Source organism: Rhincodon typus, chromosome 15 (genome assembly GCF_021869965.1).
Source record: "Rhincodon typus isolate 14 chromosome 15, sRhiTyp1.1, whole genome shotgun sequence".
Lineage (NCBI taxonomy): Eukaryota > Metazoa > Chordata > Chondrichthyes > Orectolobiformes > Rhincodontidae > Rhincodon > Rhincodon typus.
Genome location: NC_063346.1, coordinates 60,378,544 through 60,405,387, shown reverse-complemented (window position 1 = coordinate 60,405,387; position 26,844 = coordinate 60,378,544). Strand labels below are relative to the sequence as shown.

Sequence of the window (26,844 nt, the reverse complement as noted above, 5' to 3'; positions counted from 1 at the left end):
ATTAAACCTCCAATGATCTGGACATGAAAGATCTGTTCCTCCAGCTCCACACTGTCTCGACTCTGACTTCCAAAATCTGTAGTTCTTGCTATCTTCTGACGAAGTCATTGTTTGTGGGGGCTTTCTGTGTGCAAAATAGCAGCGACTTTCCAGCATTGACTGCAGTAATTCCACTTCAAAAGACACTTACCTGCTGTGTGACGCCTGTGGACATCCTGAAGTTATAGAGTCATGAAGTTATAGAGCAGGGAAACAGGCCCTTCAACCCAACCAATCCATGCTGACCATAATCCCAAACTAAACTCGTCCCAACTGCCTGTGCTTGGCCCATATCCCTCCAAACATTTCTTATTCATGTACTAATTCAAATGTCTTTTAAACATTGTAACTGTACCTGCATCCATCATTCCACACACGAGCCACTCTTGGTGTAAACAAGTTGCCCCTCATGTCTTTTCTTAATCTTTCTCCTCACATCTTAAAAATACGTCCCCTAGTCTTGAACTCCCCCACCCTAGCGAAAAGACCCTTGCTCTTCACTTTATCTACAGCCCCCATGATTTTATAAACCTCAACTTCCTACGCTCCAGTTGAAAAACTCCCAACCTGTCCAGCCCCTATTTTTATAACTCAAACCCTCCATTCCCAGCAACATCCTGAACCTTCTCCAGCTAAATAATATCCTTCCTATAACAGGGTAACCAGTACTGCACACAGTACTCCAGAAGAAGCCTCACCAACGTCCAGTACAACTTCAACATGACGTCCCAACTCCCATACTCAAAGGTCTGTACGATGAAGGCAAGTGTGCTAAACGCCTTCTTAACCATCCTACCTACATGTGAAACAAACTTGATGCAGAAATAAAAATCTGTTCTTTTTTCTTCTGGGAAGGGGGCACTGGCTACATGTTCGCTGATTCACAAGTATTATGGTGCAGGAGAAGGGTTTCCCGCCCATCGTGCCCATACTGGTTCTATTACCCAGGGCTGATTTCCTGCCTTTTATCTATCCAAAGAAAATCCATGTGGGATTCAATGGCCAACCATGTGCAATGCATGTTACAGGGGCTGACTCAAATCTCAACAAACCTCTTCAAACCACAGGGATCAAAGAAATATGCGATTTAGGAGCAGGATTCAGTCATTCAACTTTGCCTGCTCCAGTATTCAGCAACATAATGGCAGATCAGACTGGGGTCTCAACTCCACTAAAAACAGTCAGATCCCGAAAATAAAAACCTTTCTCAAATAAGCTGTATTCAACTCTGCCTTAAAACTATCCAAACGCCTCCCCCCGCTCCCCATTCTGGAGAAGAGAATTCCACAGACAAATGGCCCTCCGAGAGAAAATATTTCTCATCTCTGTCTTAATTGGGAAGCCCCATTATTTTTAAATGTTGTTTCCAGGTTCCAGTCTCTCCTGCAAAGGGAAATATCCTCACAGAATCCGCTCTGTCAATGAGATTATCTTACATTCCTCTAAATGCCGACAAATACCAGCCCAACTTGTCCAGCCTTTCCTCTTGAGATAACCCCCACGCCCCAGGAACCAGTCAGGTGGACCTTCTCTGAAATGCTTTGAATGTTATTAAGCCATTTCTAGAGTAAGGAGACCAAAACCGTACGTAGTGCTCCATATCAGTGCAAATGCATTTGCAACAATCTTCAGCCAGAAGTTTTGAGTCCAGGCTTGGCCTGACAAGTGACATTCATGCCACACAAAAGGCCAGGCAATGGCCATCTCCAACAGGACAGAGAATCGAACCATTGCCCCTTGAAGTTTAAAGGTCTTACCATCAATGATACCTCCACTACTAATATCCTGGGGTTACCATTGACCAGAAATTGAACTGGACTAGCGATATAAATGTAGTGGCTACAAAAGCAAGTCAGAGGATAGAAATCTTGCAATGAGTATCTCACATCCTGACTCACCAAAGCCTATCCATCATCTACAAGGCATAAGGAGACTGAATACTTCTCACTGGATGAGAGTAGCTGTAACAACACTCATAAAAGCTCAACACCATCCAGGACAAAGCAGCTCCTGCTTGATTAGCACCATTTCCACAAACATTCACTCCATCCAACACTCACATTCACTAACAGCAGTGTGTACCATTTACAAGATGCACTGCAGAAATTCACCAAGGCTCCATAGGCAGCACCTTCCTAACCCATGACCATTTCCATCTAGAAATTCAGGGGCAGCAGATACATGGGAACACCACAACCTGCAATTTCACCTCCAAGCCACTCACCACCTATCCTGACTTGGAAATATATCGCTGTTGCTTCACTGTTGCTGGGTCAAAATCCTAGAATTCCCCTCCCTAAGGGCATTGTGAGACAACCTACAGCACATGGACTGCAGCAGTTCGAGTAGGCAGCTCACCCCCACCATCTTAAGGACAACAAGGGCTGGACAATAAATGCTGGCCTGGCCTGTGGCATCCATATCCCGCAAATGAATAGAAGATGGAGGTGGTCTAACCATTTCCATCGACAATTGTAGCTCAGCTTCCCTACTCTTCCATTCCCCATTGTAGTAAGCAATGACATTCAATTTGCCTTATACCCACTTACTGACTTCATAAGGACATCCAGATCCATCCATATCGTTGTGTTCTATAATAACTTTCCATTTAGAAAATACCATGCTTTTCCATTCTTCCTGCCAAAGTGGATGAGATCACGCTTTCCCACCTTATACTCCACCTGCCAATTTTTTGCCCACTTACTTAACCTACGAAAATCCCTTTGTAGAGGGAGCAATGGGCTGCACAAACTACGTCTGCTATCTCACGAGAGACCATCATGTTTCACAGGTGGAACATACCGAGCTACTAAGCCATACGTAACAAACCTTTTACTGCTCGATTAATTAATGACATCAGGCTCCTACTTATTGACTGCAGCTCCGCCTCCAACACCATAATTCCAACCAAACTCATCTCCAAACTCCAAGAAAATCAATTCTGAGGAAGAAGTCACTCGACCCACAACGTTAACTCAGATTTCTCTCCACAGATGCTGCCAGACCTGCTCAGCTTTTCCAGCAATTTCTGTTTTTGTTCCAAACGCTGACACCAAAGTCTTGGCTCCCCCCTCTGTAACAGGATCTTCGTCTTCCTGACCCGTAGACAGCAATCAGTAAGAACAGGCAACAACCCCTCCTCCACCATATTCCTTAACACCATTGCCCCGCAAGGCTGCGTACTCAGCCCCCTACTGTATTCCATACACACTCACGACTCTGCGGCCAAATTTCACCCCAACTCCATCTACAAGTTTGCTGATGACACCACCGTTGTAGGGCAGCTCTCAAACAACGACGAGACAGAGTGCAGGAAAGAGATCGCGTGCTTAGCAACACGGTATAAAGACAACCATCTCTCCATCAACGTCAGCAAGACAAAGGAGCTGGTCATCAACATCAGGAAGTGGAGTGGAGGACACATCCCTATCTGCATCAATGGTGCTGAGGTGGAGATGGTCGAGAGAGTCAAGTTCCTAGGAGTGATGATCACCAACAATTTGTCCTGGTCTACCCACATCAATGCTATGGTCAAGAAAGCACAACAATGCCTCTACTTCCTCCAGAGGCTGAGGAAATTCGGCATGTCCACAAAGATTCTTACCAATTTTTATAGATGCACCATAGAAAGCATCCTATCTGGATACATCACTGTATGGTATGACAACTGCTCCTCCCAAGTCCGCAAGAAACTACAGAGAGTTGTGATCACAACCCAGTCCATGACACAAACCAGCCTTCCAACCATTGACTCCATCTATACTTCCCACTGCCTCAGGAAAGCAACCAACATCATCAAAGACCTCTCCCTTCCCTGGTTATACTCTCTTCCACCCTCTTCTGTTGGGCAGAAGATATAAAATTTTGTATATATATACAAACAGATTCAAGAACAGCTTCTTCCCCGCTGATATCAGGCTTTTTGAACGGACCTCTCAAATGTTAATTTTGATCTCGCTCTCTCTGCACCTTCTCTGAGGCTGTAACACTATATTCTGCTACACTGATGCACTTTGTTTGGTACGATCTGCCTGCACAACACACAAAGCAACACTTTTCACTGTATCTCGGTACATGTGACAACAATAAATCAAATCAAAGACTAAGCCTACCTTCCGCATGGCCATCCTTCCCCAATAACTTGACAGATACCAAGAAGAAGGACTGATGGCCATGAATCTCCCCAGAATAGGTTGGTACTGCTGGCAGCCAACATTGTCATAGAACCTGCCCTGAACTGACATGCCAGTGTCAGTTGGACTGGGATTTCTGGGTGGGTTATTGATCTCACCAGCTCTAACGACCAATATCTCTGAGTCCCCCAGGGTTGGAGGCTGAGAAATCTGCATATGTGAATGACAAGGTCACTGCCAGACAGGTATTGCATGAGGTTAGGTACAGAGTAAAGTTCCCTCTTTGCTGCCTCCATCAAACTAGTTTAGAAATAGCTAAAAACAGGCATCCAGTGGACTTCAGTGCATTATCCAATGCACCAGGTAACACAGCTCTCAGGATAAGGGCTCACAGAGTTGCGAATAATGTATGAGAGTAAAGAGAGAATTGGTAATGGGCAGGAAACTGAGATCAGGCATACATAGAGCATTTTCAAATTGGCAGATGGTAACTAGTGGAGCACTGCATGACTTAGTAGAGAGGCCTCAGCAATTTCAAATCTGGATGAATGACTTAGTGGCAGAGAGAATGTAAGTTTGACACAAAGCTAGAGAGAAATGCAAGATGTGGGGAGGACAGAGAGGCAGTGGCAAGACTATAGATAGGTTGTGTGGGCAACAAGACAGCAGATGGAGTATAACGTGGGGATGTGTTAAGATATTCACTTTGGTCGTAAGAATAAATAAAACAGAATATTTTCAAAAAACCATGTGAAACTTGTAAATGTTGACGTTCAGAGAGATTTGGATGAGAAGCAAAGGTGTCCATGTTTCAGTAGACAGGCAGGTCTCATTGCTAAGGCTTCAGTGCTTTGTACCAGTGACAGAGAACGTCTGGCTGTGGGGGGTCAACATTTCAGGGGTCACAGGGAAGGAGGGGGCAGCAAATCACTTTTTAGTTATTCATCACTCTTCACAAATTTACCATCATTTCGATCCCAGACTCTCATTTCACCTCAATCCATTCACCCACCAGTTAATGTTTCGGGTCCGGTACTACATCTCACTGAGGAACTGTTGCTACTTTCACACCTTTCTGTCTGATGTTTTTCCAAAGTTTTCAATCATTCATTTCTCAGGGAGCTGGGAGTTCCACTGTTTGAAAGGTCAACTGTCAACATTAAACATTCATATTTTCGAAACAGAATGGGTTAGATACAGAGTCAAGTTCCCTCAAAATACCCAGGACTAGTATAGCATGGGATTAGACACAAAGGAAAGTTTCCTCTCTACTGTCCTCATCAAACGTTCTGAGGAAGGGTCACCGGACCCGAAACATTAACTCTGTTTTCTCCTCCACAGATGCTGCCAGACTTGCTGAGCTTTTCCAGCAACTTTGTTTTTGTTCCTGATTTACAGCATCCGCAGTTCTTTTGGTTTTTATTTTGTGTTGACTCTGAGGACAAGTATAGCATGGGGTTAGATACAGAATAAACCTCTGTTTACACTGTCCTAGCAAACACTCCCAAGGTAGGTGCAGCACAGGGTGAGAATTAGATTAAAGCTTGTTCACCTCTTTTAAACTGCAAGTAAAATTTCCTCTACTTTTTTAAACTGAAAGTAATGCTTTCTCTGTGCTGTCCACATTAAACGCTCACAACCGGCTTATGTACAGAGTAAAACTCCCTCCTCACTGTCACCATCGAACACTCCAAGGACAAGGACAGCACAGTGTTAGTTACAGAGTAATGCTCTCTTTGCTTATTTTAACGAAAAGTAAAATTCTTTCCCCATCAAACACACCACTCAGGACAGATAAAACACGGGGTTAGCTATTAGGGTAAGCTCCTCTACACTGGCCCCATCGAATTCCCTGAGGGCAGCTACAGCACGGGGATGGATACAGAGCACAGCTCCCTCTACTCTTTTAAAAGGACACTAAAGCTCTCTTGACACTGTCTCCATCAAATACTGCCAGACAGGTATAGCACAAGGTCAGGTACAGAGTAAAGTTCCCTCTTTACTGTCTCCATCAATCTAGTTTAGAAATATCTAAAACCAGGCATCCAGTGGACACTTCAGTGCATTATCCAATGCACCAGGTAACACAGCTCTCAGGATAAGGGCTCACAGAGTTGGGAATAATGTATTAGAGTAAAGAGAGAATTGGTAATGGGCAGGAAGCTGAGATCAGGCATACATAGAGCATTTTCAAATTGGCAGATGGTAACTAGTGGAGCGTTGCATGACTCAGTACTGAGGCCTCAGCAATTTCAAATCTGGATGAATGACTTAGTGGCAGAGAGAATGTAAGTTTGACACAAAGCTAGAGAAAAATGCAAGATGTGGGGAGCACAGAGAGACAGCGGCAAGAATATAGATAGGTTGAGTCGGCAACAAGACGGCAGATGGAGTATAACGTGGGGAAGTGTTAAGTTAGTCACTTTGGTCATAAGAATAAATAAAACAGAATATTTTTCAAAAAATGTGTGAAACTTGTAAATGTTGACGTTCAGAGAGATTTGGGTGTACTCATGCAAGCAACTAAGAATGTTGACATGCAGGTAACCAATAGGAAGACAAATGGCATGTTGGCCTTTATTGCAAGGGGATTGAAGTACAGCAATATAGAAGTCTTATTATAACTGTACAGGGTTTGGTGTGGTGACATCTGGAATATTGTGTGCAGTCTGGTCTCCATGGGAAGGGTACATTAAGGCTAGAGGCAGTGCAGCGAAGGTCCACTACATTAATCCTTGAAATGAGGTGTAAATACAAAATATTGAGGATGCTGGAAATCTGAAACAAACACGGAGGTTGCTGGAGAAACTCAGCAGGTCTGGTAGCACCTGGGAGAGAGAAACAGAGTTAAAATTTTGAGTCTGGTATGACTCTTCTTCAGTTCAGACCTGCATTGTTTCTTGGAACGAAGGCTTGTCTCATGACAAGGAACTGAGTAAGTTGGGTCTGTACTCTTAGAACATAGTAACATTGGAGAAGACCCTTCAGCCCATTGAGTCTACTCTCCCATTCAATTAGTTTATCACTGACCTTAACAACGTTCTCCATGTCATCGCCATATTGCTTAAAGTCATGAGAACTGAGGAACCTGTCAACCTCAGCGTTGAATCTGCTGAATAACTCAAATTCCACAGCCCTCTGCGACAGAGTATGCCGAATATTTACCGCCCTGTCAGTGAAGAAATCCTTCCTAGTCTCTTCCTAGCTTCTTATCCTGAAGTTAAAAGAAGCCACCTCACTGGAACACTCAGAATCCTGAAAGGGCTCGACAGAGTGGCCGCTGAGAGGTTATGACTGCTGGTCAGGGAATCTAAAACTGGGGGTACAGTCTCAGGGTAAGGGGCCCATCATTTAGGACTGGGATGAGGAGAAATTACACCAATCAGAGCTTTGTGAATTCTGGTTGCAAATGCTCCTCTGTTGAATGTACTTGAGACTGAGACAGATTCTTGTGGTCCCCCTCATTCATTCAATCTGACCGTAATGTGCCATTGATAACCAAGCTGGGGCAGGTGAACCATATTGACCCTGTGAGCACTTGGGCTTAGCACACGCACCCCCAGATACACATAGCTGTTTGACTCTTTTGTCCTGTTGATTAATGCCCATCTCCATGTACCTGGCTTCAAGACAGATTAGTCTTCAGGCTTTGGCTTCTTTATAACATTGGTACAGTTTAAGACCAAATACTACACCATGTTATTCAGAGATCTACCAGTCTCTAATCTTACTGTTGCATTATTGAAAGACTATTCCATAAAGTCTACCACTTAACGCTCTTTGTTCAACTCCATGCTTCTCTGTGTCTGCTCCTAACATTGACATGGCTAGAATTCAGGCTACAGTTTCACTCGTCATGCGTGTCTCTCTTCTTTCTTGACCCTGCCCACACTGTGCTATTTATGCCCACTGGGGAGCGACTCTGTGGCATCATTGCAGGGTCCTAAAGTTCTTAAACGGGATTCTCCAACTGCCAGGCACCAGCCATTTTTCTCCCACCTGCTCCACATGTAAAAGGCACCCCCAAGGGCTAATGGGGCAAGCAGGGAAAGCTGGAAAGGCCAGCCCATACTCACCGAGCAAGTCAGGTTCTCGCTGTCCATCACCTTCTGCTGCAGGTCAAGCCACATGGTCTGAAAGCAGAGACAAATCACTGGAGTGAGAGGCAGCAGGACAGCAGAGTTTATCAACGCGCCAGCAGGCCTCAACCAGTCAGCAGCACCAAGCCCCGACACACTCGCACTCACGTTCAATGTTTCACCCACAACCCAGCCCCGAAGGGAGTCACACTGAAAAAATTAAGGACCGTAGCAGATCTTAACCAACACACCACCTCAGCTACTCCTGAGATCTCCGCGTTGATCAATGAGTGGGAGTTGCACTCTCTCAAAGTGCGTTTGTGATGTATTATTGAAAGGTATTGCTGTGCTGGCTATAGATTACCCACTCTCACTCTCCCCTTTCCTCCTGTGGCTACACATCCCACTTTTGAGCCCAAGCTCGGAGCCACAACCCATTTCAGAGGCTGGTCAGCACTCAGCAATCCAGGCTGCCTCTCGAGCTCGACATCATTGAAGGTGCCTTCCTTCTGTTGAACAGAAAAGATCGCCACTTCTCCAGTTCTTCCCCCCACAGAGGCCAGGCTGATATTAATTCCTCCACCCAGACAGAGTGCAGTCTGGCCTTCAACGCATCGCTGTATGTGGGATCTTGCTGTGCACATGCTTGCTGCTGTCTTTTCTACATTACAAGTGATGACACCTCAGAAAGTACTGAATCGGGCTCAAAGCATCTCGGAGTAACTTGGGAGATGCAGTAAATCTACACAGGGATCTTTCTTTTCTATCAGACTTGTATTGGAAAGGGCCATCATGCTGAATTAACGAGGCATCATGAAGCTGGATATCAGCTCTCTGAAATGACAGCTGGTTGAAAGTGTCCAGCTATTTGGCCTTGAACAGAATCGCTGCCCAGCCCATATTCGGTACCCACATGCTTGCATTCACTGTCAGAGCTTTCCGCAAGCATCATCAGGCACCCAGTACAGACCAGAAATTGAGAATTTAGTCACAAAATGCCATTAGAAACAGAAGTAGAAGTAGGCCATTTGGCCCCTTGAGTTTCCCCTGCTATTCTGTAAGATCGCAGCTGGTCTGATTCTAAGCTTGACCCACTTTCCTGCCACCCTACTGTAGCAGGAAACTAGCTGCACAAAAGCATCTTCGGGGGCGCGACATTAGTTCTCTATAAAAGTATCAGAGATAGTAGGAACTGCAGCTGCTGGAGAATCTGAGATAAGAAGGTGTAGAGCTGGATGAACACAGCAGGCCAAGCAGCATCATAGGAGCAGGAAGGCTGACATTTCAGGCCTAGACCCTTCATCATTTTTCTGATGAAGGGTCTAGGCCCGAAATGTCAGCCTTCGTGCTCCTATGATGCTGCTTGGCCTGCTGTGTTCATCCAGCTCTACACCTTGTTATCTCTATAAAAGTAGACAGGTTTTCTGAGTGCACCGAGTGTGGCAGCACAGCACATGACAAGGAATTGGATATGAGTGCTAACTTGGAAATTTGATAGACAGAGGAAGCAGTGCTGCTTTTCATACTTCTTTTCAGCATCCAGAAGCTAATTCTTAATTTTTTATCGTTAGTCGAGCAGCTAAGTGATCGCTTGGTGAACTTTTATGCTTTTCTCCCTTTAAATGCAGGCAGCAGTTTAAACAGAGGGAATTGTCTTAAACAAATAGGTTACTGAGTTAAACTACTTGGTGGAACTAGAAACAGCAGTTAGTTGATATTTCTGAATGCGAAACCCAGTTAGTTAAGATAAACATAATAATGGTGACAAGTGTGGATATTGAATTGCAGCTGCAGTATATGGGTCCTTTTGGTTACTAGTATCATCCTCAATAAATACAACTGCAGGAAGAGCCTGCAACTCGAGGAGCTTCAGTTACCAGTAGATGAGCTGGAATCTGATCTTTGGACATGGTGATGCATTAGGGCTGGGGGCAGGGGAAGAAATTACCTGGGTAACTTTGTTCCAGGAGGCAGACAACCCTCTGAGGCCAGCTATTTCAGATTTGGCCCATGTTCCACTTCAGGAGGAAGTGACTACAAGTAGGACATGTACGGGGGCCAAAAAGCAAGCAATGAAGGAGACGATAGACCCTGACTCTAGAACTCTGCAACTTGTGTGGGCAAGGACAGAGGCTGCCAGGATGATGAGCAAACTGACTACAGCACCAATTAGCTGAGGGGAGTAAGAGAAGACATTAGGGGGCAATATTATGAGAGAGATTGATTAATTGTAGGTAAAAACATGATTCCTGAAGGGTGTGTTGCCTGCTGAGTACTAGGGATAAGGACACCTCCTCAAGGTTGGAGAGAGATTTAGAATGGGAGAGGAAAGCTCCAGTCATCATTGTCCATGTGGGCACCGTCAGCGTTGGTAAGACTAAGAAAGAGTTTCTACTGAGGAAGTATAAACGCTGAACTGCAAAGGTCATAACCTCTGGATAGCTACCTGAGCCTCAAGTGATTGGCACAGGGTAAATGAAACTAGCGAGTTCAAATGGAGGAGGAGGAGAAATGGATTTTGAATCATGAAGTACCTGGGGAAAGAGGGTGGTTTGGAAGTCAGAGAGTCCTGGAGTGATGCAGCATGGAAACAGACCCTTCAGTCTGACCAGTCCATGCCGACCATAATCCCAAACTAAACTGGCCCCACCTGCCTATGCTTGGCCCAGATCCTTCCAAACATTTCTTATTCTTGTACTTATTCAAAGGTCTTTTAAATGTTGTAACTGTACCCACATCCACCACTTCCTCTGGGAGTTCATTCCACACACGAACCACTCCCTGTTTTAAAATGTCATATTCATGTCTTTCTAAAATCTTTCCCCTCTCACCTTAAAAAATGCCCCCTAGACTTGAAATTCCCCATCCTAGAGAAAAGACATTTGCCATTCACCTCATTTATACTCCTCATGATTTTGTAAACCTATATGAAGTCACCCTTAACTTCCTAAATTCTATTGAAAAAAGTCCCAGCTTATCCTTATAACTCAAACCCTCCATTCCTGGCAACATCTTGGTAAATCTCTTCTGAACTCTCTCCAGCCAGATAATACCCTGCCTATAACAGGGCGATCAGAACTGGACAAAGTAACTCCAGAAGAGGCCTCACCAAAGTCAAATATAAACTCAACGTGATGTCCCAATTCCTATTCTCACAGATCTGAGCAAAGAAGGTGAACATGGTAAAGCCTGCTTAACCACCCTGTCCACATGTGATGCAAACTTAAAAGTATTATGTGCCTGATCCCCCGGGTCTCTCTGTTCTACAACACTCCCCAGGGCCCTACCTTTAATTGTATAAGTCCTACCTTTGTTTGTTTTACCAAAATACAATACCTCACATTTGTCCAGACTGAACTCCATCTCACACTCCTGCTAAACACCTTCTTAACCACCCTGAGGGGAGATTTGGGAAGGTAAGGAGAAAGGACAGGACAATAATGCAATGCAGTTATATGGGTAATGATAGCTGTCATATAAGGCAACGATTCTGAAGGGGTGAGAATATTCAAGTTACATTGGCTTCACCCATTCTATCAATTTTAGATGCAGTGGAGGCAAAATGTTCTGCTTTAGCTTTTTCAGGGAGCACATGTACCTATAGCAGCTCCCTAAGGTGCTAAGAGACCATAAAGTCATAAGACATAGGAGTAGAAATCTGTTCCATTATTCAATACGATCACGGTTGATCTGATCATCCTCATCCCCCTTCCCTACCTTTACCCCATTACTCTTGATCCCTTTAATGATTAGAAATCTGTCTATCTCAGATAATTATACCTGATCAAATATAGTTGTACCTATTGCTGTAATACAGTTAATACAGTCCCTCTTCCGCAGATACTTCACCATGGTGTATTCTCTACCACTAATCACTAACTGGGCCTGAGACAAAGAAAACTCAAGGAGAATTGGTGGAAGAGAACTACCTCAAACAACCCTTAAAATCACAAACTACCGTGAAGTTGGCCTCTGGGAAAACACCACAATAAGCAGAGTTAGGAAGACACAGAGTGTACAAACGGAAGTGTGCAACAGACATTAAGGTCGGAGTAGGTTAAAATGGTAAAAGAGCAGAATTAAAGGCTCTTTATCTGAATGAACGCAACATTTTTACAAGGTGGCTGAATTGAAGGCACAACTAGAAATAAACAATAATGAGATAAATAGTCATTATAGAGATGTAGTGGCAAAGTGACCAAGACTGGGGTATGAATATTCAATGGTGTTTGACATTTTAGAAGGTTAGGAAGAATAAAACTGGTTAATGAATGATGAGTATTAGTACTGAGGAATGATTTTATTTGTCAAAATGTGCAATTAGTGTGGGTGTTGATAAGAAATAGCAGTAGAAATGTTGCTGGCGGGAAATTTCCATCACTGGATACATTATAGAACTATAAATATGTATTGACCCATAAATCATTAAAAATGGGGGCAGGGGTTTGTAAAATGAATGGCAATAATTATGGGTAATTTTACATATTTCCTAATCAAATTGTTCAGAGACGGTATATTTATATAAACACACATATATGACACACCCTCTGGAGCAGGTGGGACTTGAACTTGGGCCTTTTGGTTCAGAGGTAGTGATATAGCCACTGCAGCACAATCTTTATATTGATTAGTCAAATTATATTGACAAAATCAGCCTATAGGATAATTTCAGAGAGTACATTCTGAACAATTGTTATTTTTTTGAAACAAACCTTGTGGAAGCATCATTGAAACAGACTATTTCAGACTTTCAAAGAAGTAATAAGGTAGAAATAATTCACCTCATATTAAAGGAGCCTCCACATTAGAGTGATCAGAACATAATGGAATTTCACATTCAACTTGAGGGTGAGAAATATGGGTCTCATGCTGCTGTCTTAAACTTAAATTAAAAAATTATGACAGTCTGTTGTCAAGGGTTGGCTATAATGGACTGGAGGTAGTATGGTGGAGAAGCAGCAGCAGGCAAGTAAGGGAGTATATTTGTCACTCTCAATAAAGTTTCATAACTTGTGGCCATTGCTGGGACACATGCAGATGCACAGATCAAAGTGCCAGGAGCCCAATAAGTATGGAGCTCTCTTGTCTTGGCCAGAAGAGATAAAGGGTTAATGAGAATCTGTAAATGAGATAATTGGGAAGTGATGTTTGATCATATGACTACAAGGAGACAGTTCTCTCCGGCAGCTTTGTACTGCAACTGAAGTCTTGGCCAGGCTATAGTTAGCATTTTACAAAGTTGAAATAAAAGTCAATGCTTGTCAAAACCAAAGGACCCTGACTATCTTCTCCAACCCTGTCATAGTGATATAGCAGAGAGGTGAACAAAGAGTGTGGTAAGGAGGGAGAGGCGATATGAGGAGGAGGGTGGGGGTAAATTTCAACAGTGAGCCCCCGATCAGGGAGAGGGGTTCGGCTATGAAGACATCGAGCACCTCACTTTGCCAAGAAAGCCGAAACACACTGACCTGCCAGGCATACCGCTACCCATCACCTCTGCTTGGACAAGGTTATTGGCAAAACCAATGCGGAAGGTGTGCAGTTGGAATTGACGGTGAGTGATTTTTTTTCAATGCAGTGAGGTGTTACAGATTTGAATACATTGTCAAAAAGAGTGGTGGAAGCAGACAGCAAAATAGCAGAGTCAATTGTAAACCTAACAAAAAAAGACATTTGCATAACTCTGGGGTGAAAGCAGAGATTTGGAACTAATGGAATTGCTCTTTCAAACAGTCAGTACAAGCACAAAGAACCTAGAGGCCTCCCTCAGTGCTGTGTGATATAATAATTCCGAGATTATAGTTTTTGCTTCAGATTGTGGAAGAAAATACAAGGTAATGCCATATTTGTGGATGACAATGCTGTAGAACAAAGAGTCACAGCAAAGACTCCTGTCATCACACCGCAACAGAGACAGCAGGAAAAGAACTCAGCCATCTGTATCTGTAGTAGCAAAGAGAGGTAGAATAACAGCTCATAGAATCAACACAGTGTGGAAGCAGGCCATTCAGCCCAACAAGTCCACACTGACTCACCCCCCCTACCCTGCATTTTTCATGGTTAAACCACCTAACCTACACATCCCTGGACACTATAGGCAATTCAGCACGGCCAATCTACCCTAACCTACACATCCCTGGACACTATGGGCAATTTAGCATGTCCAATCTACCCTAACCCGCACATCTTTGGACTGTGGGAGGAAACCAGAGCAAAGCCACACAGACACGGGGAGAATGTATAAACTCCACACAGACAGTCACCCGATGGTGGGATTGAACCCGGGTCCCTGGCACTGTGAAGCAGCAGTGCTAACCACTGAGACACTGTGCCACTAATTGAGTGAATTTGAGGAGACACAAATGGAATGGTTCAACAAAGATGTCACTGAAGATCCAACCCCTAAGTCTTCCAAGGCAGCACTGATCATTCTGAACCTTGGATTTTCCCAAGAAGCTTGTCTGCATTTTATCTTTGCAAACACAGTGTATTATAAAAGCAAATCTTTGCAGACATTTTTGTATGCCTTGATCAATACATATCACTTAAAACAAAAGGGTAAATAGGATGAATTTAAGAAAAAAACTACCACTGACCAATTGCTCACATTCTTGGAATCTCTCTCTTCTCCTTCCCCACCCCTGAATTTGCTGTATCTTGCAGGATTTCTCACCAAAGTAATGCAGATCTGTTAGAGACTACCTTGATCTCCAAATGGAAAACTGCAAACCCAGGGCAGTGCAGAGCCATATGTGCCCAGCAACAGTCCCAATTTTTTTCTGGATTTGCGAGATCCCACAGAAGTTGGCTGATAGGTCACTGCAGCGACTTTAGACTGGGCCAACTGAAATCCTTGTCTCGAAATGGATTTTTACCTACGGTATCACACTTGAATTATTTAACTCCTAAAATGTCTCGCTTGCTACATTCCATATGAAAGCATTTAATTCCTGAAGGCATGAGCATCAATTTAATTTTCCTTGCAAGCCAATAGCTCAGATACAAGAGTAATAGGAGGAAGGATGCTGTGAAAAATCACAAATATTTAGAAATCCCATTCAGATTCTCCTGAACTCCCACTGAAACCATGAAGCTGTATCCATTTACATGCTCCCCATGTTTTGGCAATGAAGAAACATAGAATGTAGAAGTACAAGTAGGCCATTCAGCCCCACAAGCCTGCTCTACTATTCAATATGATCATGGTTGGTCATCTGACTCTATTGACCGTTCCCACTTTTCCCCAAATCCCTTGATTCTTTTAGCTCCAAGTGTTAATTGCAACTCTTTCTTGAAATCCTGCAATGTTCTAATGTCAATTGCTTTCTGCAGTAGCAAATTCCATGGGCTCACCACTCTCTGGGTGAGGAAAGTTCTCTCATCTCAGTGGCTTACCCCATTTCCTTGGACTGTGGCCCCTGGTTCTGGACTCCCCCCAACTGTTGGGAACACCCTTCCTGCGTCTAGTCCTGTTAGAATTTTATAGATGTCTATAACATCCCTCTTCATTCTCCCAAACTCCAGCGAATATTAGTCCTAATTGATCCAATCTCTCTTCATGCATCAGTCCCCACCATCTCAGGAATCAGGAAAACCTTTGCTGTAATCCCTCCATCGCCAGAACATCCTTCCTCAGGTAAGGAGACAAAAGCCACGCACTATACTCCAGATGTGGCCTCACCAAGACCCTGTACAATTGTAGCAAGACATCCTTGCTCCTGTACTCCAATCCTCTTGCTATGAAGGCCAATGTATCATTTGCCTTCTTCACTGCCTGCTCTATCTTTGATGACTGGTGTGCAAGGACACGCAGGTCTCGTTGCACATTCCCTTTTCCCAAACTATCCCCATTCAGATCACAATCAGCCTTCATAATTTTGTTACCATGGGAGGAGATTGGAGCACCTGGCTCTTCAAAATTCCCGGCACTTCACTCATTTTGACCTCTCGACACTTGACACTCTGGGGGGTGTCATTCCATTCAAATTACATGAGGGACTGTCAGTAAATATTTTAACATCTACGTTAATTAACAGTTGTATTCTGGCGATTAAAACTCCAGCACATTAATAATAGCTGCAGCTCAAAATTATACCAGGGTTCGAACAACAAAGGAGCTCGACTTTCTTATTTCACTGAGTATCCCTCTGGGTTTTTTTTTCATCTTGCATATTAAAGACACAATTCCTGTACGGATTCTCTGCACTGTCCTCATCAGCACTGCTGCATCAAAAGGGAAACACGCAGGAGCTGGGGATGAGAAATATGATATAAAGACAGGGCTTTGCCCTTAATACTGGATGGTACAAGGGTGGGAAGGAGACAGTTGAAGTGGTCAGATAGAAAGACGCCAGATTACTTTTGATGAAGGGAAAAGCCGAACGGAAAACCATCCTTATGAACAGGCGAAAAGGGGAAGAAAGAAAAAAAGGTGAAAATTGGGCAAGTTAGGGAATGAAATGTCTGGAAATGAGATGGAGCTGCCAAATGAGGCATTCAAGAGAGCATTGGATGGTTATTTGGGATAGAAATTGTGTGCAGCAAATATGGGGAAAGAGGCAAGAGGTACTAGGTAATGATGCTGGCAATGGGCTGAATGGCCTCTTTCTGCATTGTAACAATGTTGAGATTCTGCGAAGCAAGTATGAATGTTAATTTTGCTAATGTAGGCCAATATTCAACAGATTAAACTCAAATAAAGTTCCAGGCAACTGGAAAGAGCTTGTGAATGTGGGACCTACTTATTTTTAAAACTGTCTCATAGTTAATTGGATGGAAAGTTGATTAATTATATTTAATGTCAAACTGAGCAGCGGTATCACAAGAATATTTTTCATAATAATCTGCTGAGTTCCTATTTTCTATATCATTCTGTGTATTAATAGCAGACTCAGCAATGAAACACATTTGAGAGAGAGACTGATGCGGCAACTGTACCAATTAACTGTGCAATTAGAGCCAAGATTAACTGAGATTAAAATTGTTAATTGAGAGATTAATGACAATTATTTATTTTCTCTGGTTTTGACAGTCATAAACAACACAACAGGTGGCGCAGCCTGGCACACAGTGGGTTGCTCATTGAGGTGGGTCCTTGACCCTGGCTCTGGGGCGGCATGGTGGCTCAGCGGTTAGTACTGTTGCCTCACAGCGCCAGGATCCTGGGTTTGATTCCAGCCTCGGGCGACTGTCTGTCTGGAGTTTGCACATTCTCCCTGTGTCTGCGTGAGTTTCCTCTGGGAGCTCCGGTTTCCTCCCACAGTCCAAAGATGTGCAGTTTAGATGGACTGGCCATGCTAAATTGCCCACAGTGTTCAGGGATGTGTCGATTAGGTAAGTTATAGGGGTATGGGTCTGGATGGGATGTTCTGAGGGTCAGTGTGGACTTGTTGGGCCGAAGGGCCTGTTTCCACACTGTAGAGATTCTACGATTCTATGATTCAGAGACTGTGATAAACATTTCAGAGCATCAAATACAGAACCTCATCTCATGGGCTGTTCACACATCCAACTGATTTAACTGTGCATCAGACCAAACTCAGAGCGCAGATGTCAACAGCAGGTAAAATTGGGTGGCGTTTGCAAAGGGATCTCTGACCTGAGCCTATCCAATTCTGCTGTGTTAGGCTAAGACTGGGATGGGTGGTGTCAGTTGTGTTTTGTACAAGAAGAAAGTGAGCAGCACATTAAACCCTGTGAACCAGGTACATTTGGAAGGGACTAATCTTGAGAAGGAAGCAATGTGGTTCCATATGTAGCTATCTCTGCCTCTGGAGCACAGGCTCTGTGTTCAAGTCTCGCTCCACAATCTTTTTAAAAAATTCACTCATGGGATGTTGGTGTCACTCCCTAATTGCCCTAAAGAAGGTGGTGGTGAGTTGCCTTCTTGAACCGCTACACGCTATTTGGTGTAGATAAACCAAAATGCTGTTAGGAGATTCCAGGATCTTGACCCAGTGCCAATTAAGGAACTGCCATGTATTTCCAAGTCAGGATGGTGAGTGGTTTGGAGGGGAACTTGCAGGGGATGGTGTTCCCTTGAATCTGCTGCCCTTGTCTTTCCAGATATAAGTGGTCATGGGTTTGGAAGGTGCAGTCTGAGGATCTTTGGTGAATTTCTGCAGTGCATCTTGTAGACAGTACACACTGCTGCTACTGAGCGTTGGTGGTGGAGGGAGTGGATGCTTGTGGATGTGGTGCCAATCAAGCGGCTGCTTTATCCTGGATGGTGTCAGGCTTCTTGACTGTTGTTGGAACTGCACTCAACCAAGCAACTGGAGAGTATTCCATCACATTCCTGAATTGTGCCTGGTGGACGATGGAGAGGCTTTCAGCAGTCAGGAAATGAGTTACTCATTGCAAGATTCCTAGCCTCTGACTTCTCCATGAATCCACTGTATTTATACGAAAAGTCCAGTTCAATTTGGGTCAATGGTAAACCCCAGGGTGCTAAGAGTGGGGATTCAGTGATGGTGAATGTCAAGGGGCAATGGATATGTTCTTTCTTGTTGGAAAAGGTCCATTGCCTGGCATTTATATATTGTGAATGTTACTTGCCGTTTGTCAGTCTAAGCCTGGATATTATCCTGATCCTGCTGCTTTTGGACCTGATCAGATTAGTAATTGAGGAGTCACGAATGGTGCTGAACATTGTGCAATCATCGGTGAACATCCCCACTTCTGACCTTATGATGGAGGGAAGGTCATTGATGAAGCAGCTGAAGATGGTTGGGCCTAGGACACTACCCTGAGGAACTCCTGCAGAGATGTCCTGGAGCTGGGATGACCAACCTTCAACAAGCAATACTACAACAGCAGGTGTGCTCACAATGCAGCCAAAACAGTTGAGCACTGGTTATGGAAGTTCTTCCAACACATGCCAGTATCAAGCAGTAAGAATGGGACAGATTCCTGGTCAGCCATAGAATCCCTACAGTGTGGAAGCAGGCCGTTCAGCCCACTTGGTCCACGCTGACCCTCTGAAGAGCATCCCGCCCAGACCCACCTCCCTACCCTATCCCTGGAACCCTGCATTTCCCATGGCTAACCCACCTAGCCCGGGCACAGCCAATCCACCCTAACCTGTACGCCTTTGGACTGTGGGAGGAAATTGGAGCATCCAGAGGAAATCCACACAGACGCCGGAAGAATGTGCAAACTCCACACAGACAATCATCCGGAATCGAATCACCTGGGGGTCCCTGGCACTGTGAGGTGGCAGCGCTAACCACTGAGCCACCGTTATGGAGAGAAAGCAACGTAAACGTTTCGAGTCCAGTGACCCCACTTCAGAAAGAAATTGAAGTTCCTCCATCACCATCCGGGCTACGCCATGTAGGGAAAAGTGTATATTTCCGCAGCAACTCAGAACTCCATGGTGAGTGGCAGGAGTCAAGGGGCTGGCGGGAATCAGATCAATGCCAACAAAACAGGGTTCAATTCCCAGTCGGTAGGCGGGATGGAGTCAGGAGGCACCTTCTTGTCCTACTCTTGGTGTGTTGTGGGTGGCTGGGACCTGGCTTCAGGAAGAGCAGCTCAGAAGGGGAACCTCGAGCAGACGGTGTCATTAATGCGATGGGAATGAGCAAAGGATTTCCGCAGCGTTTTCGACGACATTCTGAAGACCGTCGACGGCTGACAGAACGACGGCTGTCAATGTAGGGTAGGAAATGCAGCAGCCGGGAGGTGCACAGCAAGATCCCACAGACGTCATCACCACCATCTCCACCGCGAAATCAGCTGTCCCAGCAACGCTGGTCGAGGGATAAATATTGAACGGGGCACCGTGTGGATCATTTCTGCTCAGCCTCGAAACATTCCCTTGGGGCCTGCCCGAGGAGGCAGCTGGAGGCTGAGACGAAAACAGAAGTTGCCGGAAAAGCTCAGCAGGTCTGGTGGCATACGTGGAGAGAAATCACAGCTAATGTATCTGGGGTCTGGTGACGCTTCCTCAGATGGAGACTGAGTTAGTCATCAGAACATTGTGTGGTTGTTCTTTTCCGCAGCATGCAGAGCAGAAAGCTTTGATCGCTCTCACTGAAAACTCTGCCGTACACTCGTGCATTTCATGCAAAAAGACTCACCTGAAGATTTTCTTCTTTTTTTCATTCACTGGCCAGCATTTATTGCCCATCCCTAACTGTCCATGAGCTGAGTGGCTTGTTACGCCATTTCAGAGGGCAGTTGAGAGTCAACCACATTGCTGTGGGTCTGGAGTCACATGTAGGCCAGTCCAGGTGAGGATGGCAGATTTCCTTCCTTAAAGGATGTCAGTGAGTCTGATGGGTTTTTCCCGACAATCGGCAAATTGTTTTATGTAAGTAGATTCTTAATTCCGGATCTTGTTTCTAAATTGAATTGAAATTCCACTATCTACCTATGCGGGATTCAAACCTCGGTTCCCAGAACATTAGCTGAGTTTCTGGATTAATACCACAAGGCCATCGCCTCCCCTATTATGTCCACAGAGCTATTTTCTGTCCTTTTCAAACAGTGGAAAGGCCAACGTGCACCTGAAATTGTAATTCCAGGCTGTGGGTTATGATTCCTGAAATATATTTCAGCAGTAAAATGAATAAAGTCCTGACGAAGGGTCCCGACCCAAAACGTCGACCTTCCTGCTCCTCTGATGCTGCCTGGCCTGCTGTGTTCCTAGAGCTCCACACTGTATTGATACTGAATAAAGAAGATTGCTCTCTCCCTAATAAGGTACATAAGGTCCACTCCTGGGTGTCAGCAGCAGCATTGAATCTGGGTGATGCTAGTGGAAATCTAGTGCAAAAAAATGATCATGTGGGATTGCAGTAAGAGAGACAGAATAAAATGCTGGAGCCCCAGAGTTAGTAACAATCATAGCTGCATGGGGCTAACGGTGCTGGCTCATAATGAACATTACCATTTGTCCCCGGAACAGTTTAAAAAGTAATTTCAGAAAGTGAAAAGTTTCCTTTTAAAATGGCAGTGATTTATCCTTCATCAGATGAAAGGAACACTTTGAGTTTCACATCATTAGACGTAATAATGCTTTTCAGAAAAGGCTTGATTTCACTTCTCATGAAGATTTCTACTGATTGAGCACTTTGCAAGTGTGCTGGTGATGAGTGCTGCTCAGCGACCACAGTTCTTCCTTTTCAATTCTTTAAGCAGCTCCTTTTGATGCCACATCTTATTCCAAGTCTCATCAAATGCCTTGTTAAAGTCAGTACATGAACACACTATGCTCTAATGGCTACTCGCTAAGCGTTCCTTAAACATTTCAGTCAAATCACTCCAAGGTGACCTGTCTTCCGCAATGTTGAGTTTTCCGAATCAGCCCAAATATAGGAAGATAGAAAATAGGAGCCGGAGCAGGCCATTCAGCCCTTCGAGCCTGCTCTGCTATTCAGCATGGTCCTCTAACACAGTCCCCTGTTCCCACTTTCTCCCCACATCCTTTGGCCCTAAGAATTATATCAATCTCCTCCTTGAAAATATTCAGTGTTTTTGACTCAACTGCTTTCTGTGGCAGAGAATTCCACAGGCTCGCCACTCTCTGAATAAAGAAATTTCTCCTCATCTCAGCCCAGACTGTTCCTAGCATTAGGACTTCAGTTGACACCTGTCCTTGCTCCATTTTTCCTGTATGGGTTAAAGCTACCATACTGTCCTATCTTTGACATTGCTCCTTCAAGGATGTTTACACAAATGAGATCAATATTTCCAGAGTCCTCTCCTACCCACTTCCTCCCAGTGTATTTTAAGACATATGGCTCCCACCCTTGCCTCTTTCATTATGAATATTTCACATGAACTGAGCTGCTCCCTCTGATTAGACAGATTCTATAACGGCTTTGGACGATCGCCATTCAGTTCACCACAGGTACTGGCTCAAATTCAACATCTCAAATTTTTCATTCAGATAAAGTAATACCAGGAATACGAAAAGAACTGACTGCGGTTAGGAGTGTGTTCTTCAGGTGATGAGTACAAGCCTGGGAATGTTTGATCAGGACAGCATAGAGGGCACTTTACTTTCTGGTTAAAAGAGCAGAAGGAGCGTTACTTTATATGTAACCGCGTACTATCCCTGTCCTGGGAGTGTTTGATGGAGACAGCATAGAGTGAGCTTTACTTTCAATTTAAAAGAATAGAAGCAGGTTTGCTCTGTATCAAACACAATGTTGGCCCTTCCTGGGAGTATTTAATGTGGACAGAGTGAAGGGAGTTTTAATCTGTATCTAATCCTGTGCTATTCCTATCCCGAGAATGTTTGATGGGGACAGTATGGAGTCAGCTTTATTCTGTATCTAACCCCGTGCTGTGCCCTGTCCTGTTCTGTGTTTGACACAAGCTGGAGTGGGAACTGTATTCAATGCCCTAGAGTATTTCAACAGAATATAACTGAGGCTTGCTTTCATTCATTCTTTGAAGAGTAGTCAATTTTGTAACATAGCAAACACAGTAGCTATGCATGCACAGCAAGATCCCACATGAGCTAAACAGCCAAACAAGTTTCACTTACAGTGGCAGTAGAATAATAGAATCTCTGCAGTATAGAAGAGGCACCAACTCTCTGAGGAGCTCCCACATCCCTGGACATTATGAGGCAACTTAGCATGGCCAGTCCACCTAACCTGCACATTTTTGGACTGTGCGAGGAAACCCACACAGATACAGGGAGAATGTGCAAACTCCACACAGACAGTCACCCAAGGGTGGAATCGAACCCAGGTTCCTAGAGCTGTGAGGCAGCAGTGCTAACCACTGAGCCACCGTGCTGGAGTGATAAAGTTTGCCAGGCTATTCAGAAGAACTGCCAAGGAGTGCTGTGAGATTCACTAGAGGGGGCAGGCGGGGATGGGGTTAGTGGGGTGTTGTCAGTGTTTACTGAGATGAGCAGGAGTCTCCTCTCTTCTCGGAGAGAACCATTCTGCAGGAGTTTCGCTGAAAGTTCGGGTCTGAGCTGGTGAGGGAAGCCTATTCTTGGGGAGGACATGTGTACGAGTGTGGTAGGACGGTTCCCTGCATTTTGGGGGGAGTCATGTAGAGGGAAGGTCCGGCTCCACTGAGTGCGATGGTGGGCCGACCCCACCGGTGACATCCAGATAGCTGTGTGCAAGTGAGCGAGCTGTTTTCCCAAGCAGACCTGAAGGAGTATTTCTGACTGAAACGCTCCACTCCTCCCTTTCCCAAATATGAGCATCTCAACAACTGCAGTGGCCAAGACCGAAATGTTGTGCATTCACCGCCAGACATCCCAAAGCATTTACATGGTCAATAAAAGCCTTTTGAAGTGCAGTCACTGCTGTAATGTGCACAGCAAGCACCCACAGTGTTCCTTTTTTCAGATTTTATTTGCAAGGTCGATATTAGCAAATGACACTGGGGAGAAGCCCTCTAGTGTTTGATATTGTGTCGCCCTGAGATTAACATTTCATTCTGACCTTGCAGCAGTCCCTCAGTACTGTTTTGCATTGTAGCCTTGATTCCTGGGTTCAAATCATAGAATCCCTACAGTGTAGCCCCATTGAGTCCACACCTAACCTCCAAAGAACATCCCACCCACACTATCCCTGTATTTCCCTATGGCTAGCCTACCTAACCTGCACATCTTTGGGCTGTGGGAGGAAACCCACACAGACACAGAGAGAATGTGCAAACTGCCCACCAACAGTTGCCCAAGACTGGAATCGAACGTGCGTCCTTGGCGCTGTGGTTAACCACTGAGCCACCGTGCCACTCAACCCTAAGCCTCCTGACACAGGGATAAGGCTGTTGTTGGCTGAATGACAGTCATTCTCACAAGGACAATCGACAACCGAAAAGGCAGCTATCAGACACCCCACCCCCCAACCCCCACCCCTCCTCTGTTCTTACCTTGTTCTCCAGGCGGCCAATCAGTTCAGCCAATCTGTTGATCTGCGATTCAAGTACTTCTTCCCTGCCGGCTGGGAAAGCTGATGGGGAACACATACAATCCCAGTTAGAAACATTCCCATCCAAATAAAACAATACACAAAATACTTCCACCAGATCCCCAGGAGTGAACTGATGTGATTCTACCCTGGTTCCCTGGTTCAACTTTCTCCCTGCTCTGCACTCATCGATTTTTCTACTTCAGCCCCCTGCCTTCCTGGAATTGTTTCAGGACAGCACAGGGTAAGATACGGAGTTAAACTTCCTCCATGCTGTGCCCATCAAACACTCCCAGGACAGGGACAGCATGGGACAAGATACAGAGCGAAACTTCCTCTACACTGTCCCCATCAAACACTCCCACGGCGGATAATGCTACGAATACATAGTGCAGTAATATTGTTGTTTGCTACTGATACCATACCAATGCACACAAACTCAAAATACCCATGTAAAATCATGTCAACCTCATGTTCAATCCCCCCAGTGCCTCATTCCTCTTTGTATCGGTAACTCCTCTGGTTCTTCAAATGTCTGCCCCATCAACCATTGTTCCATAACCCTTTGGTCCAACCAGTCCATGTTGACCATAATCTCAAACTAAACTGGTCACACCTGCCTGCGCTTGGCCCATATCCCTCCAAAGATTTCTTATTCATATACGTTTGCAAATATCTTCTAAACATTCTAACTGTACCCGCATCCACCACTTCCTCTGGAAGTTCATTCCACACACGAACCACTCTGTGTAAAAAAAAATGTTGCCCATCATGACTTCTCAAAATCTTCCTCCTCTCACCTTAAAAATATGCTCCCTATTCTTGAAATCCCCCACCCTAGGAAAAAGACTTTGATTATTCACCCTATCCAAGTTCCTCATGGTTTTATAACTTTCAATAAGGTCCACCCTTCAGTCTTTGCCACTCCAGGGAAAGAAATTCTCAGCTTATTCAGCCTCTTCCCATAACTCAAACCCTCCATTCCCAGCAACATGCTGGTAAATCTTTTTTGAACCCTCTCCAGCTTAATAATATCTTCCCTACAACAGGGAGACCAGAACTACACACAGTACTCCAGAAGCGGCCTCATCAACCTCCTGTACAATCTCAACATGACTTCCCAACTCCGAAACTCAACGGTCTGAGCAATGAAGGCAAGGCACATTTCAAGGGCCTGAAATGGTTAATATGCAGTGTGCCAAAAGCACCAGCCTTTATGAAGATGCCCCATGGACTTATGGGCAGAACAGCTTCAGATCTTAATTGAGTGAGATCCAACATTTGGCCTTCCCCAGGAACACTGTTGACCATCGCAATATAACTGATAACCAATAGCTAACATGCTATATCTCTTTAACGAAATGAGATTCTTTTCATTGGACCAGGAGGTGGTTAAGCTCTCCCACACTAGCCCGAGCAGGCCCTGTCATTTCCTACGTTTACATAGCACCGTGCCAACAGTCTTCACCCTGAGGAGCAGCTTCTAGAGCCTAGTGAACTGGCGTGTCTATCCAACAGCCATCTGTCCTCAGGGCTCCAACAGTGCTTCAAAGCAGTCATCACTTTCAGGGACGCCTGGTTAATTTCTTGGGATGTTTTCGTCAATTGCAGTGCTCCTTTGTAGGGATAACGCCAAGTAAGAGTGAAGACCAAGCTCAAAGTAAGCTGGTGTAATAAAGATCTGGAGGAGAAAGCATCCGGAAAACTGATTGTATTCAGCAGAAAATGATCACCCATCACTGTGACAGAATGATATGTGAATGATTGTTAAAAATTAGCACTTAAAGCAGCCTCCACCACTGTTCCTCCCACACACAGTATCACACTCTGTAAGTAAGTACAATGTAAAACAATTTAAAACCAAATCTGAGTCAGAGAGAGGTATGGTATAAAATATTTAGTGCAAAATATCAGTACTTCACTGATTTCATTATAACAAGATTAGAAGTGTCATCACTTAACAATTATACCTTCTTAATCTGATGCCTCCTTCATTTCACATCCTTCAAAACCTATCCACATGCTACAGACAGAAAACATCAAACCCACACACTAACACTGACTGACATAATTAAACTATACTCAAAGCAATCACTCCTCTACCCACTTTAATTTAATGTCCAGGTAGATTTGCCTTACCCAGAGCTGTCAATGTTGAAATTGATGATGTGAATGTTTCTATTCAGTGGAGTAAATTAATTCGATTTTCAGCCAATCACACGCCTGTATCCAGGCACCGCAGACTCTCACCGGATGAGAGTTCACGGTCACAGCGAGGGACTGAGTGGGCAGGGCACAGAGGGTACCCTTCATTGTAACACACTGTTACCCCAATCCCAGTGAGACATTTAGCCCAGTCACAATTACTCACACTCACCCTGGGACCCACACTGAGCACAGTCACTATTACTCACGCTTACCCTGGGACCCACACTGAGCGCAGTCACTATTACTCACACTCACCCTGAGACCCACATGAGCACAGTCACTATTACTCACACTCACCCTGAGACCCACACTGAGCACAGTCACTGTTAGTCACATTTACCCTGGGATGCAAACTGAGCCCAGTCACTATTACTCACACTTACCCTGGGACTCACAGTGAGCACAGTTACTATTACTCACATTCACCCTGGGGCCCACATTTAGTCCAGTCACTATTACTCACACTTACCCTGGGACCCACACTGAGCACAG

At 44.7% G+C, this 26,844-nt stretch overlaps 1 protein-coding gene across 2 annotated transcripts in view; it reads right to left on the bottom strand.

The window, feature by feature from the left end:
• The window catches only part of necab2 (N-terminal EF-hand calcium binding protein 2), a 121,661-nt gene that overhangs the window by 17,902 nt on the left and 76,915 nt on the right, over nucleotides 1–26,844 (bottom strand). For both annotated transcript variants that reach the window (XM_048605883.1, XM_048605884.1), the window contains exons 8-9: nucleotides 24,107–24,186; nucleotides 8,249–8,305 (exon numbers count right to left, since the gene is read on the bottom strand). In XM_048605883.1, coding sequence (XP_048461840.1) covers nucleotides 8,249–8,305; nucleotides 24,107–24,186 — 137 coding nt within the window. The remainder of the gene's footprint in view (nucleotides 1–8,248; nucleotides 8,306–24,106; nucleotides 24,187–26,844) is intronic.